Raw genomic sequence first — 14,701 nt, 5'->3', positions numbered from 1 at the left:
AACGACAATTGTATCGTAGTCAAATTCCTACGATGATTGTATCGTAGTCACATTCCAACGATTATTGTATCGTAGTTAAATTCCAACAATGATTGTATCGTAGTCGATCTCGAACGATCATTGTATCGTAGTCAATCTCCAACGATCATTGTACCGGAGTCAAATTCCAACGATGACTGTATCGTAGTCAAAGTCCAACAATGATTGTATCGTAGTCAAATTCCAACGAGGATTGTATCGTAGTCAAATACCAACGAAGATTGTATCGTAGTCAAATACCAACGATGATTGTATCGTAGGCAAATTCCAACGATCATTGTACCGTTGTCAAATTCCAACGATGATAGGTTTTAATTACCTTTCAATGCTACTTTGTACTTCGATAGGACATTCACCCCGGTTTGTCCACGTGCTACAGTCAAATTCCAACGACGATTGTATTGTAGTCAAATTCCAACGATGATGGTATCTTAGTCAAATTCCAACGATGTTTGTATCGTAGTCGATTTCCAACGATGATTGTATCTTAGTCAAATTCCAACGATGACTGTATCGTAGTCGAACTCCAACGATGATTGTATCGGAGTCAAATTCCAACGACGATTGTATTGTAGTCAAATTCCAACGATGACTGTATCGTAGTCGATCTCCAACGATCATTGTACCGTAGTCAAATTCCAACGATGATTGTATCGTAGTCGATTTCCAACGAAGATTGTATCCTAGTCAATTTATATCACTTTTCCGTTCAAACTGTAAATGTGTTATCAGGTGGCGAGATTTATGTTTTTCATGTATTTTACTAACATTTGATCACAGGTAACTTTTTCAACTTTTTGTATTACGATAATATATTCATGTTGTTGGGGTTTTTTTAATTTCGATATATATCAGATGTATTTAAAAAGGATACGTTTATTTCCTGAACATTGTTGGCTTCTCTCGTTATTTCCAAAAAGCTATCAAACAACATACTGCTGACAATTATTGAATTATTTGCATGACTTTCCAGAAAGAACATACCACAGCTTTATTGGATGAACGTTATCACTAAGATTCTCCACCAAATATATCCTACATCCCGCAGTACTAGTCACGAGTTGATACGGTAGCCCGAACGTGGATGAGATGAACGATGAGGCACTACAAGAGACCCCCTGCTTAATGGAGCCAGGACAGCTGAATACAGAAACTGGCATTACGAAGCGGGACCAATGGGCAAGAAAAACGGAGTTCCTCATGTGTGCTATAAGTGGTGCTGTAGGTATTGGGAACATATGGAGGTTTCCGTATCTGTGCTACAAGAATGGTGGGGGTAAGATATATAAGTCTCTTCATCGTCGAAATATTTAACGGCCTATCCTCATTTATAAGATATTATATAGAAATAATTGAAAATTTTGAATATACACAGATTAGCTTGGAAATAATAATTAACTATTAATAACTGTAAATTATGTTTTACTGTTAATAATTGTAAATTATATGTTATTGTCAATCATTATTTCTAGAATTCATAGAATTTGTTTTATAAGTATGCGCGTTATTGATAATACGTTTTTTCTACTAATTTCTTGTGCATATATCCATTTGGTTTTGTATGTGGACTTATTTGTTGTGTAAGCTTGTAGCTAACTATTTGTTTGTCTATGTTATGTTACAGGTGCTTTCTTGGTACCTTACCTGGTGTTTCTAGTGTTGGTTGGATTACCGATGTATATATTGGAGATAGGCCTGGGACAATACATGCAAAAGGCTGGATTTGAATTATGGAACATTTGTCCTTTATTTAAAGGTAAACTGTCTATTTTAGCACACTGGTTGTTATTTTATTTTTCATGCACTGCGGAAATGACATTAATACGTGTGTTCATGGTATTGATTGAATTGCAACTAAATAGTAATGTGTGTAACGAGGTACCATGTCAACAGTAAGAAATTAATGCACATGCGTAGATCAATTAATCTATTTCGCTCACTCAGTCATTGCTGGACAAGGGGACCAGTCGGTCTTGAAGCGTTGCGACACGTTTCTTTTTGATATCTTTACCAGTCATTTCAATTTTTATTTCACTCGCGAAAATATAGCTTGAAATATGTTTTGTGGTATATAGATAAATAAATAAATATGCAACCTTTAATATAGCGCCCTATCTAGCTAACATAAGCCACTCTAACGCGCTTAACAATACATAGATATACAATTTTATACAGTCAATACAATTAGCAGTTATATTAATCAATACAATATTGAGGAATTCGCAGGAGCTGCCTTATCATGCGCTAACAAGTAGTCTTATTCCACCTGGCTAATATCTCCCTATGTATGCATGCCTGTGTATGTGCTGGAGATGTATTGTGTTCTGTTTGTAGTGAGACCGCACTTCCAACGGTATCATGTATAGTGCCACCTCACTTGAATGCTACAGCACATATACCGCAACACCCACCCAAGACCAATTTATACTCCACCTGGGTTGTTTGAGTTGTGTCGAAAATATAGCTTGAAATATGTTTTGTGGTATATGTGGCATGAATACGAACGTTTGTCTCTTTGTTGTTAAAATATTTGTTTGCCTATTTTCATATTTCAAAAGTCGATTTCTGGTCTGTTGGCTGACAACTCTAACTTAAAATTCTCTGCAGAATATATTCTCTGGTTACTCGTCGTTTTTGTTACAAACCTTGGCGTATCAGCTATGTATATGCTTTCTTTTGTTATAGGCCTTGTCGTATCAGCTATTTATATGCTTTCTTTTGTTATAGGCCTTGTCGTATCAGCTATGTATATGCTTTCTTTTGTTATAGGCCTTGGCGTATCAGCTATATTCATTATGTTCTTTGTGAACATTTTTTACGTAATGGTTCTGAATTGGAGTGCTTTTTACTTTGTCATGAGTCTGACGTCAGAGCTACCCTGGGCTACCTGCGATAATGAATGGAACACTCCGATGTACGTATCTTATTTATCGCAACTGAACAATTACATAAAAAGTATAATTAAAAGTAAATCTCGACTACCAACAGTCAGTTATATCTGTTATAACATACTAGATCACTCAGTTCGTGAGGTTATTGAGCAATACCGATCAATCTAATATACACTGTTTGCTATTTGCATGATTTGATAGAAATTTACTTTGCTATAGGTGTGTCACAGGAGCAAAAAGTAATTCCTCAAACACAAGCATAACAGTGGATTCCACAGTAGAGTTTTGGAGGTAAGGTGATCCAAACATTATAATATACGCTAAGCGGTAGATCATTCTCATCTCGGCAATAAAATGCCGATACGGGCAATTTATAATAAAGTATAAAAAATAAAAAAAATAAAAAATAAAATGAAAAAAAATCTAGATATTACTCTATCTGAATTAAGAAAGTTAACGGTGTGTTATTACAGATATGAAAAGTCTCCATGTAACGTATTCATTATTTTTTAATATTACGAAAGATGTTTGCAATTTGATTATTTCCAACGATGTAAACATAACACTTGTTGTAGACATCGGACCCTCCAGATGTCTGACAGTATCGAATCACCAGGCGGTATGGTCATGGAACTGGTCATGTGTTCCCTGGTCGTGTGGATAGTGTCGTATCTGTGTGTCTGCCGGGGAATCAAAGTCACGGGAAAGGTAAATATAGACAGTGGAAAATAATATACAAACAGAAGAAAGGTAGTTATAAACAGCACAAAAGTACATCAAGCACGCAATCCACCCGACAACCCAGCAATATTTAATAGAATATATCATGTAACCAAGAAGGTCAAATGCTTACCTAAACGTATAAAAGGACGATGTGTTTTCCAGAGCCCTAGGTCTAGTATTCAGATGTTTGCCCTTGTACGTATGTTGACACTGTTGTTATTGTTTTTATTTACCTCTTATGCGTTTATTTTATTGTAGGAACATATCAAACTGTTTACTCTTTTAGGTAATGTATGTGACCACACTCTTTCCCTACGTGATACTGACAATCCTCCTCATACGTGGAGTCACATTAGATGGAGCGAAAGAAGGCATCAGGTTTTACCTGGAACCGAATTTCACACATCTTCAAAATTATCAAGTAGGTTAATTTGGTCTCATAATCTTGCCATATTCGCTAGTTTTTGGGAACAAATGTCAAAGAGCTTATATTATTTTGAGAGTTGTAGTAAAAACTGTTGACTTACATCAGCTAAACAACGCAATACCTATGATCTATGTCTTCGAAGTCAATACAAGTATTATCGTACGTATGGTTGCCAGCAATTTGACACAAAAAATTGTCACCACTGTAAATACAATGATGAACATCTTTTCCTTACTTTACATGTTTATATTTTGAAATATGAAACTTAATGGGTGAATGCATGAAATATCAATTAGTTTGTACTGAGCGGAGTCAAGGTCAGATTTGTTTAGCACTTCCCATTTAGGGATAACATAACTACGTCCTTTATCTTTTCTCGGGTCGATAAATCCAGGTATCGACCTCAGCCAAAGACTATAATTGAATAATGTCTTCAATTGAAAACACTAGATATTAATACAACTTAAAGAATAGGTATGGTGAAAAAAATATCTATCAAAATTCGAGTAAGCACCTGTTAATCTTGACTGTTTTTTCTTATATGATAAGGTTTGGATTGACGCTGGGACACAGATATTCTTCTCACTAGGATTAACGCTTGGAGCATTGCAGATGATTGGTTCTTACAACAAAGTACATCATAACTTCTACAGGTCTGAATACTAATTATCACACTTGTTATACATAAATTCAGGGGCAGCGTCAAACACATTTCTGTAACTTGTCACTTAAAGTAGTGCCTAAAATATTATTAAAATATCACATGTATGTAACAACATTACAATACATGTTATGTGTTCAGGGACTGCTTCGTCATTGCCGCCATCAATAGTCTCACAAGTATATATGGAGGATTTGCAGTCTTTTCTATCCTTGGATTCATGGCAAAAAGTCAAGGATTACCGATTTCTGAAGTAGCTGATGCAGGTACTACTACTACTACATGTGTATATGATAAAGGGAAAACGTCCTATCTTTTCTTCACATCAATAATTATATCATATAGTTGCTGTATGTTGCTGGATATTTTACTGCATGGTCGTAACCATGCGTGTTCACTTTCGTAACAAAGTATATTATTATTTTACATCGACAAACAGTCCCCTATCGTGAATACAACCAAAGGTGGAGACATTTTCTAACGTTATTTGAATTGTATGGGGCTTTATATTAAATGACTAATTTATTACGAATCATATGGAATAGAAAATATGGATAATGATCAATTTCTTTCAAGTTCATGTAGTTTTAGATAATATAAATACAAAGCATGTTACTTTTCGACAAACTCTAGCTTACAACAATGGGACAGTCCCCTACACTAGGTAAATATGAATCAAACTGTTTTAGGAAGGACAGTTGGTAGAGGAGATCGATGTCCGGGGTGTTAACAGTGACCAAGTGTCATATTTATAACTTTAAACCAGCATCTTTCTTTACGTATTTTAGATACTAGATCTCATTATATATCAAGAGAAGTGAATGTGTTTACAAATGCTTGTGCTAATAATGTGTCGTTGATGTACTTCAGGCCCTGGTCTCGCTTTCATCACGTACCCTAAAGCTGTCACACAGATGCCGTTAGCTCCATTCTGGTCTGGTTTGTTCTTTTTGATGCTTTTCACAGTTGGCCTTGGCAGTCAAGTAAGTTATAATTGCACAACTATAACACGTGGTCGCATTGTACTCAAAGCTGCTTTATGTCTTACTTACATTATATATATATTCCTAAAACGAAAATTCGAATGTTCAATCAAATTTGCGGCCTTACAGTCAACGGATTTTTATTCCATTTTGGTGACGTTCTCGTTTACAATAGGGTCGCTTGTTTCTCCAGTGGGTTATCATTGAGATAAAAAAAAAATCGAAGAAAGACTATACTTTATGAGTAATTTCTATTTTGTTGTCAATTTGATGTAGCGCTGTATACGGCTTATCTAGGCCATTCTAAACCCAGTGAATGAATCACCGATGTCTCTGCAAACACCTTCTCTGTGGTGAGAGTGTCCAATATTTATACGTAAATTTTGTGTAGAACACCTTTCAGGCACTAAAAAGTTTTATCCAACAAGGTAACATGTATTGGCCGTGAAGAAAATGGAATTGATTTTTTTTTTAGATCATAAGTATATTGAAAGATTTTCCGGCTTTCTGTTTATTTTTTACTTGTAGCTTTCATTCAAGTAATGTACAAAAATGATCTTAAAGAAAAATTTCTTTTTCCGTTATGAAAACAAATTGTCATTTTCCTATTATTGCTAAAATAATGGTAAACATGTTCACAGATTGTCGGCATTGAGGCTGTTGTTACCCCTATAGTAGATCTCTACCCCCGGAGACTGAGGACAGTAAAAGGGAAGTTGATATTCTACGGCATGTTTTGTGTTGTTTCATTTCTATTGGGATTTGTCTTCCTAACTAAGGTAGGCTTTATATAGGATGTATCTTATCTACTTCTATTTTTCCTCCTAAGCAGAACAAATTTTGATTGTTGTTTTTAAATTTTAAAAAAAACACTTTTTTTTTAAAATTATTTTTCATCGCGAATTGGTCTAATTGATGTAGTTCTTTTCAGTAGACATGTAGAATTAAGCTTTTTAATCGTGAAACATCTGGTTTAAATAATTTGTGACTAAGAATTGTGAAAACGGTTTATGTTAAAGTACGTTTTTTCATTGTTTAGGGTGGAATATACGTGTTTAATCTCGTGGAATATTACGGCGCCAGTGGCATGCTGCTTGTGTGGCAACTGATGTGGGAGGCTATAGCGATAGGATGGGTAGTCGGTACGTTTATACTCACTAATTAACTATGTCGTATGTCATTCTGTCAACGTAAGATCTACTTCGATTATCTATCTAACAATATAACCAAGGGCCTTTTTCTGTGTTTGGTTTTCAGTGTGTTTCGTACTATAACCGTGTTGTAATTTAAGGCACATACCTCAGGGTTACGTTTTCAAAATGTTAACTCGGTCACTTTATGAAGGCTTTATTTTATAAACATACACATGCCCAGTACCACATTGTGTGTTTATACCTGTTGAAGGGGATGACTATTTCTACGATGCCATGGAGTACATGCTGGGCTACAGGGTCGGACCGTGGGCCAGAATTTCTTGGAAATACCTTACCCCAACCTTAAGTATAGTATGTGCCTATACAAACGCTATCTCTTATTTTCATGACATCCAAGTCTCCAGTATCTAGTATTTTTAGAATCAACTTATAACAATCCGATATTTGTATAGAACATTTGCAATCATGATTAATCATATTTCGATGGTTTTCTATAAGAATATCAGTTTCATTAACGCCACTACAACGCAACAAGGACGAAGAAAAATAACACACTTTATCAAGAACGCTATAATTCATTTTTGAAGTTGCAAAAAATAAATATAACTTATGAATTTACTGATTCGATGTGTACAAAGAGCTGGTCTTGACAACAAGCTAGTGTTACAGTTGTACAGTACCATTGAGGTAGAAATTACATGTATGATGTCGTCGAATATTATTAATCCTGAGAATTGATACTCAAATAAAATATGCTTGCTGCATTTTGACGATTACACTTGAAAATAAATCCATCGCTTGCTTATATATCATACGAAATCATCATCCGTTCGATGGATATATCTATTCATCATCTTTGGAATGTAAGAAATGGCACAGAACTGACTTAAAGCACTTAGGAACGTCAGTAACAGGTAACATAGAATTGACTCAGAATCCACTTATGATGTCAGAAACAGGTAACATAGAATTCACTCAAAAAACAACTAATGCATGTCAGTAACACGTGGCATAGAACTGACTCAAAAAACAACTAATGCATGTCAGTAACACGAAGCATAGAATTGACTCAAAAAACAACTTATGCATGTCAGTAACACGTAGCATAAAATTGACTCAAAAAACAACTAATGCATGTCAGTAACACGTAGCATAGAATTGACTCAAAAAACAACTAATGCATGTCAAATGAAGAAACAAATAGCTTGATTCAAACGACAGCTTCCTTGTTCATTTTAACATATACTGCGGCCATAACATATACTGCAGCCATAACATATACTGGGGCCATAACATATACTGGGGCCATAACATATACTGAGGCCATAACATACACTGCGGCCATAACATACACTGCGGCCATAACATATACTGGGGCCATAACATATACTGCGGCTATAACATATACTGCGGCCATAACATACACTGCGGCCATATAATGCGGTCATAACATATACTACAGCCATAACATACACTGCGGCCATAACATACACTGAGGCCATAACATATACTGCGGCCATAACATATACTGAGGCCATAACATACACTGCGGCCAAAACATACACTGCGGCCATAACATATACTGCGGCAATAACATATACTGGGGCCATAACATATACTGAGGCTATAACATACACTGCGGCCATAACATACACTGAGGCCATAACATATACTGCGGCCATAACATATACTGAGGCCATAACATACACTGCGGCAATAACATACACTGCGGCCATAACATATACTGCGGCCATACCATACACTGCGGCCATAACATATACTGAGGCCATAACATATACTACGGCCATAACATACACTGTGGCCATAACATATACTGCGGCCATAACATATACTGCAGCCATAACATATACTGGGGCCATAACATATACTGCGGCCATAACAAATACTGTATTTTGTATCCGGTGCTCTCTTTGCGAATGAAGATTAGATAATTATCTTATGTGGTGGTCTATATGTCACTAAAGTCTTTTGGGTTTTTTTCAATTATATTTTTCAATGTGAACTGTATTACAACATTTGGTATCATTATCAACCTTGTACATCTTGACATGACATGTTTCATGTAGAATATTGTCGTCCTACTAATCGTCTTCAAATCCAATGGTTGTACAGAAACAATGATAGCAACTGATTTTGTGTTTGTTCCTGGTTCATGTTTCAGGCTCTGCTAGTCCTTCAAGGACTTCATTTCAATTTGTTGTCTGGAGCTGAGGGCTATGAGTATCCGGTCGGAGCACATGCGTTTGGAATTATATTAGGCCTCGTACCCATAGTAATATTGATGATTGTTGCTATTTGGCAGATACTGCGTGCATCCGGATCCCTAGTACAGGTGTGTTTGTACATATATTTGGTAAAGTGTGTATTCATGTGTGTCTGTACAGATATACATGTATATTTACATTTGCATGACATTGTCACTATATAGCCTCTTTGAAAGCTGTGTCGTTGATGGGACTTTGATTACCATGCATCATGAGACACAATTCTTAGCGTATTAATACAACACTGACCGGAACTACAATATCCAATATAAATAAACATGACGGCTGCGGAAATAATGCTGGGCATTGTCAGATTTGACAATGTCATTGTAAATTTATGTGTAAAATAAAAAATAAATAAAAAACACTTTTATTACAACCAAAACAAGACCAAGGTCTGCAATATCGTACAAAATGCACATCGGTTGCCGGCAATGGAAACAATTTTAACGATTTATGCAATTTATCAGAAATATCGTCTGTTACACTGCACTGATCAACAGGGGTTCGTTACAAATGCCTGAAATACACATATTCTATAGACATACTGACACATATGTTACAGACCTACTGATATGAGTCACAGCACACATAATCCTTTCAGACATTTGTAACGAAACTGTGCTCCGTCGCAGTTTAACGCGTCTCATATACACGGATCCTCAGTTTCTGACGACATGTCAAATAACGAGGCTGTCATAGAATCTACCGACTGTTGTCAGGTTCCCATACAATCAACAAATAAATTCACGCCTGGATTCTTCACAAAATGAGCAAAGAGAAAAGTTCGAATTAACTTCCAAAAATAACTCCCTCGTGGAGGGCAAGGTCGGATTTACGGTGTTCACTATATTTGTCCATGCGCGAAATTTGTTCCGGGGAAAAATCGAAACAATTTCAAATCTAACTTTCCGCTAAGAGTTCTATTGATAAACTTAAATCACCCTAAAGACATATCATACGCAATTTTATATATACTGAATTGTGGAATAAAATTGAAGTGTTTGTTAAAATTTCAAAGTACTACTTTGTTTGCCAATCAGCACGAGACAATACGCTGTTGAACGAAATTGTGTGGACTGTCGATAAGGCGGGCATTTTAATTTTAAATATAAATTATAAGTTAAAAAAGAACATAAGAGGCAGAGAAAACGTATATGATATAGTGAGTATGCATGCGAGTATGTTTATGTATGTATATCTATATATATACATAAACATATTCGCCTGCATACTCACTATAACATATATATATAGATATACGTACATAAACATATTCGCCTGCATACTCACTATACTATATATATAGATACGCATGCATAAACATACCCACTATAACATATATATAGATATACATGCATCAACATACTCGCATGCATACTCTCTATAACATATATATAGATACGCATACAATAACATACTCACTATAACATATATAGATATACGCATACATAAACATACTCACACGCATACTCACTACAACATATATATAGATACGCATGCATAAACATACCCACTATAACATATATATAGATACGCATACAATAACATACTCACTATAACATATAATACATAGATATACATACATAAACATATTCGCCTGCATACTCACTATATATATATTATAGTGAGTATGCAGGCGTATATGTTTATGTATGTATATCTATGTATTATATGTTATAGTGAGTATGCGTGCGAGTATGTTTATGTATGCGTATCTCTATATATATGTTATAGTGAGAATGTTAATGTATGCGTATCTATATAAATGTTATAGTGAGTATGCATGGGAGTATGTTTATGTATGCGTATCTATATATATGTTGTAGTGAGTATGCGTGTGAGTATGTTTATGTATGCGTCTCTATATATATATGTTATAGTGAGTATGTTTATACCGGTGTGTCTGTACAGATATACATGTATATATGTTATAGTGAGTATGTTTATACCGGTGTGTCTGTACAGATATACATGTATATATGTTATAGTGAGTATGCGTGTGAGTATTTTTATGTATGCGTATCTATATATATGTAATAGTGAGTATGTTTATGTATGTGTATCTATATATATATTATAGTGAGAATGCAGGCGAGTATGTTTATGTATGTAAATCTATATATATGTTATAGTGAGTATGCGTGCGAGTATGTTTATGTATGCGTATCTCTATATATATGTTATAGTGAGAATGCATGCGAGCATGTTTATGCATGTATATCTATATATATGTTAAAGTGAGTATGCATTATATGTTATAGTGAGTATGCGTGCGAGTATGTTTATGTATGCGTATATCTATATATGTTATAGTGAGTATGCATGCTTGTATGTTAATGTATGCGTATCTATATAAATGTTATAGTGAGTATGCATGGGAGTATGTTTATGTATGCGTATATCTATATATGTTATAGTGAGTATGTTTATACCGGTGTGTCTGTACAGATATACATGTATATATGTTATAGTGAGTATGCATGCGAGAATGTTTATGTATGTATATCTATGTATTATATGTTATAGTGAGTATGCATGGGAGTATGTTTATGTATGCGTATATCTATATATGTTATAGTGAGTATGTTTATGTATGCGTATCTATATATATATTATAGTGAGTATGCAGGCGAATATGTTTATGTATGTATATCTATATATATATGTTATAGTGAGTATGCATGCGTGTATGTTAATGTATGCGTATCTGTATATATATGTTATAGTGAGTATGCATGCGAGTATGTTATGTATGTATATCTATATATATGTTATAGTGAGTATGTTTATGCATGCGTATCTATATATATGTTATAGTGAGTATGCGTGTGAGTATGTTTATGTATGCGTATCTATATATATGTTTTAGTGAGTATGTTTATGTATGCGTATCTATATATATGTTTTAGTGAGTATGTTTATGTATGCGTATCTATATGTATGTTATAGTGAGTATGCATGCGAGTATGTTTATGCATGCGTATCTATATATATGTTATAGTGAGTATGCGTGTGAGTATGTTTATGTATGCGTATCTATATATATATTATAGTGAGTATGCAGGCGAATATGTTTATGTACGTATATCTATATATATATGTTATAGTGAGTATGTTTATGTATTCGTATCTATATATATGTTATAGTGAGTATGTGTGTGAGTATGTTTATGTATGCGTATCTATATATATATTATAGTGAGAATGCAGGCGAGTATGTTTATGTATGTATATCTATATAGATGTTATAGTGAGTATGCATGCGAGTATGTTGATGCATGTATATCTATATATATGTTAAAGTGAGTATGCATGCGAGTATGTTTATAAATGTATATCTATGTATATGTTATAGTGAGTATGCAGGCGAGTATTGTTATGTATGCGTATCTATATATATGTTATAGAGAGTATGTTTATGTATGCGTATCTATATATATATTATAGAGAGTATGCAGGCGAATATGTTTATGTATGTATATCTATATATATATGTTATAGTGAGTATGCATCCGTGTATGTTAATGTCTGCGTATCTGTATATATATGTTATAGTGAGTAAGCATGCGAGTATGTTTATGTATGTATATCTATATAGATGTTATAGTGAGTATGCATGCGAGTATGTTATGTATGTATATCTATATATATGTTATAGTGAGTATGTTTATGTATGTATATCTATATATATGTTATAGTGAGCATGCATGCGAGTATGTTGATGCATGTATATCTATATATATGTTAAAGTGAGTATGCATGCGAGTATGTTAATGTATGTATATCTATGTATATGTTATAGTGAGTATGCATGTGAGTATGTTTATGTATGTATATCTATATATATGTTAAAGTGAGTATGCATGCGAGTATGTTTATGTATGTATATCTATGTATATGTTATAGTGAGTATGCAGGCGAGTATGTTTATGTATGTATATCTATATATATGTTATAGTGAGTATGTTTATGTATGTATATCTATGTATATGTTATAGTCAGTATGCAGGCGAGTATGTTTATGTATGTATATCAATATATATGTTATAGTGAGTATGTTTATGTATGCGTATCTATATATATGTTATAGTGAGTATGCAGGCGAGTATTGTTATGTATGCGTATCTATATATATGTTATAGTGAGTATGCAGGCGAGTATAAAAATGTGTTTGTACATGTACATGACATAGTCAATACATAAGCATAGTATAGTGTGCTTACAGGTGTGTCTGAATATATCAGTTACAAAGTGCTTATACATTCATTTTGTGACATATATCAGGTACCATAGTATGCATAAAAGTGTCGCCGTGCATATACAAGCTTAGGTTTGTATACAGATGTTTCTGTATAATTATATAGTCGACTACATTTATGTAATTATCTAGTATTCCGAAAATATTATTTAAATTTCAGCTAACTGTCATATAACCCGCCATTCATATGTCATACATGTTTCCTTTTGTTGTTTTAGAGACTGAAGACAATATCGACCCCTGTATATGATAGGTCACAGCACGCCTCCAGCACCAATGGCGAGTTTACACAAAAACGCAATTTGATAGGTTTGATGGACATTAACATTTGATCTTATTCTGTGTATTTCGTAACAGACAAACACAGCGAGGACTTCTAGTACAAAAAAAAATGTCTGCCTTATTCATCTTGATATTAAGTTATATTAGCAAAATGAAAATATAGTAAATACTGCCTCATTTCGAGCCCTGTCTCTCAGAAAGCAAGAACTGACAAGACCCCTAACAATTAGTCTTCAATAAATGTTTTGTCTCCATATACCAGGCATTTGTATTATCAATTAAACGGTGGGGATGTCAATGCTTTCGATGTTTTGTCCAGGGACAAGGTGTCCTCATCCCCTTTTCATAAACCATGATTCTGTCTTTATACGTTTAGAGATTGCAACTATTTTTGTAGTTTCTGTTGATCGGTTACAAAATAAAAAAAATAAAAATCTTGAAGAGTAACAGGCCAATCGGACAACTTGATTATCCAGCATCAACCATAATCAAATACAGCTTAATATTTACCAAAAGTAATACTCAAACGTCATATCACTACATATGTACTTATTACCGTTATAACGTTGTAGATAAAATATCTCAATATCCAAACAATGGAAGTGTGTAGCCGGTTACGTGGCTAACATAGCCCTGTTATTTGCATATTGTATATGGAACACTTACTCTTAATAGCAAGATGTGGCAGATTTATTGGTCTGGGACTTTCTAAATACAGATTTATTCAAGAGACTTTTTAAACGATAATTTTGTATATGTGTAATGAGGGCCCCGTATCGGAGATACGGGTGACCTATAGTTATCACTCTGTCTGTCCGTCCACAAATTTTGTTCCTGGCTGATAACTGTGAGTTTATCGACCGAATTACATGAAACTTGGTCATGATGTTCAGTTCACAAAAAAAAACACTGATGTAAAAAGTCAAGATCTAAGGTCATTAGGTTCAAAGGTCCAGTTCAAATTTTGAATCTTTTCACAGATGAACATTTTGTTA

General features: G+C 34.2%; 1 protein-coding gene across 1 annotated transcript in view; it reads left to right on the top strand.

The window, feature by feature from the left end:
* LOC110462473 (sodium- and chloride-dependent GABA transporter 2-like) overlaps positions 1-14,179 on the top strand; it is a 29,585-nt gene extending 15,406 nt beyond the window's left edge. Inside the window, exons 2-15 of the mRNA XM_021516431.1 lie at positions 1,013-1,315; positions 1,664-1,795; positions 2,809-2,953; positions 3,150-3,221; positions 3,506-3,638; positions 3,940-4,074; positions 4,630-4,733; positions 4,883-5,007; positions 5,612-5,724; positions 6,366-6,503; positions 6,764-6,866; positions 7,129-7,229; positions 9,061-9,231; positions 13,643-14,179. Coding sequence (XP_021372106.1) covers positions 1,129-1,315; positions 1,664-1,795; positions 2,809-2,953; positions 3,150-3,221; positions 3,506-3,638; positions 3,940-4,074; positions 4,630-4,733; positions 4,883-5,007; positions 5,612-5,724; positions 6,366-6,503; positions 6,764-6,866; positions 7,129-7,229; positions 9,061-9,231; positions 13,643-13,756 — 1,773 coding nt within the window. The 5' untranslated portion in view covers positions 1,013-1,128 and the 3' untranslated portion in view covers positions 13,757-14,179. The remainder of the gene's footprint in view (positions 1-1,012; positions 1,316-1,663; positions 1,796-2,808; positions 2,954-3,149; positions 3,222-3,505; positions 3,639-3,939; positions 4,075-4,629; positions 4,734-4,882; positions 5,008-5,611; positions 5,725-6,365; positions 6,504-6,763; positions 6,867-7,128; positions 7,230-9,060; positions 9,232-13,642) is intronic.
* The last annotated feature ends 522 nt before the right edge of the window (positions 14,180-14,701 follow it).

The sequence above is a fragment of the Mizuhopecten yessoensis genome, unplaced genomic scaffold (genome assembly GCF_002113885.1).
Source record: "Mizuhopecten yessoensis strain PY_sf001 unplaced genomic scaffold, ASM211388v2 scaffold1461, whole genome shotgun sequence".
Taxonomy (NCBI): Eukaryota; Metazoa; Mollusca; class Bivalvia; order Pectinida; family Pectinidae; genus Mizuhopecten; species Mizuhopecten yessoensis.
Note: the sequence above shows the minus strand (reverse complement) of the source record. Positions and strands in the feature narration are given on the sequence as shown.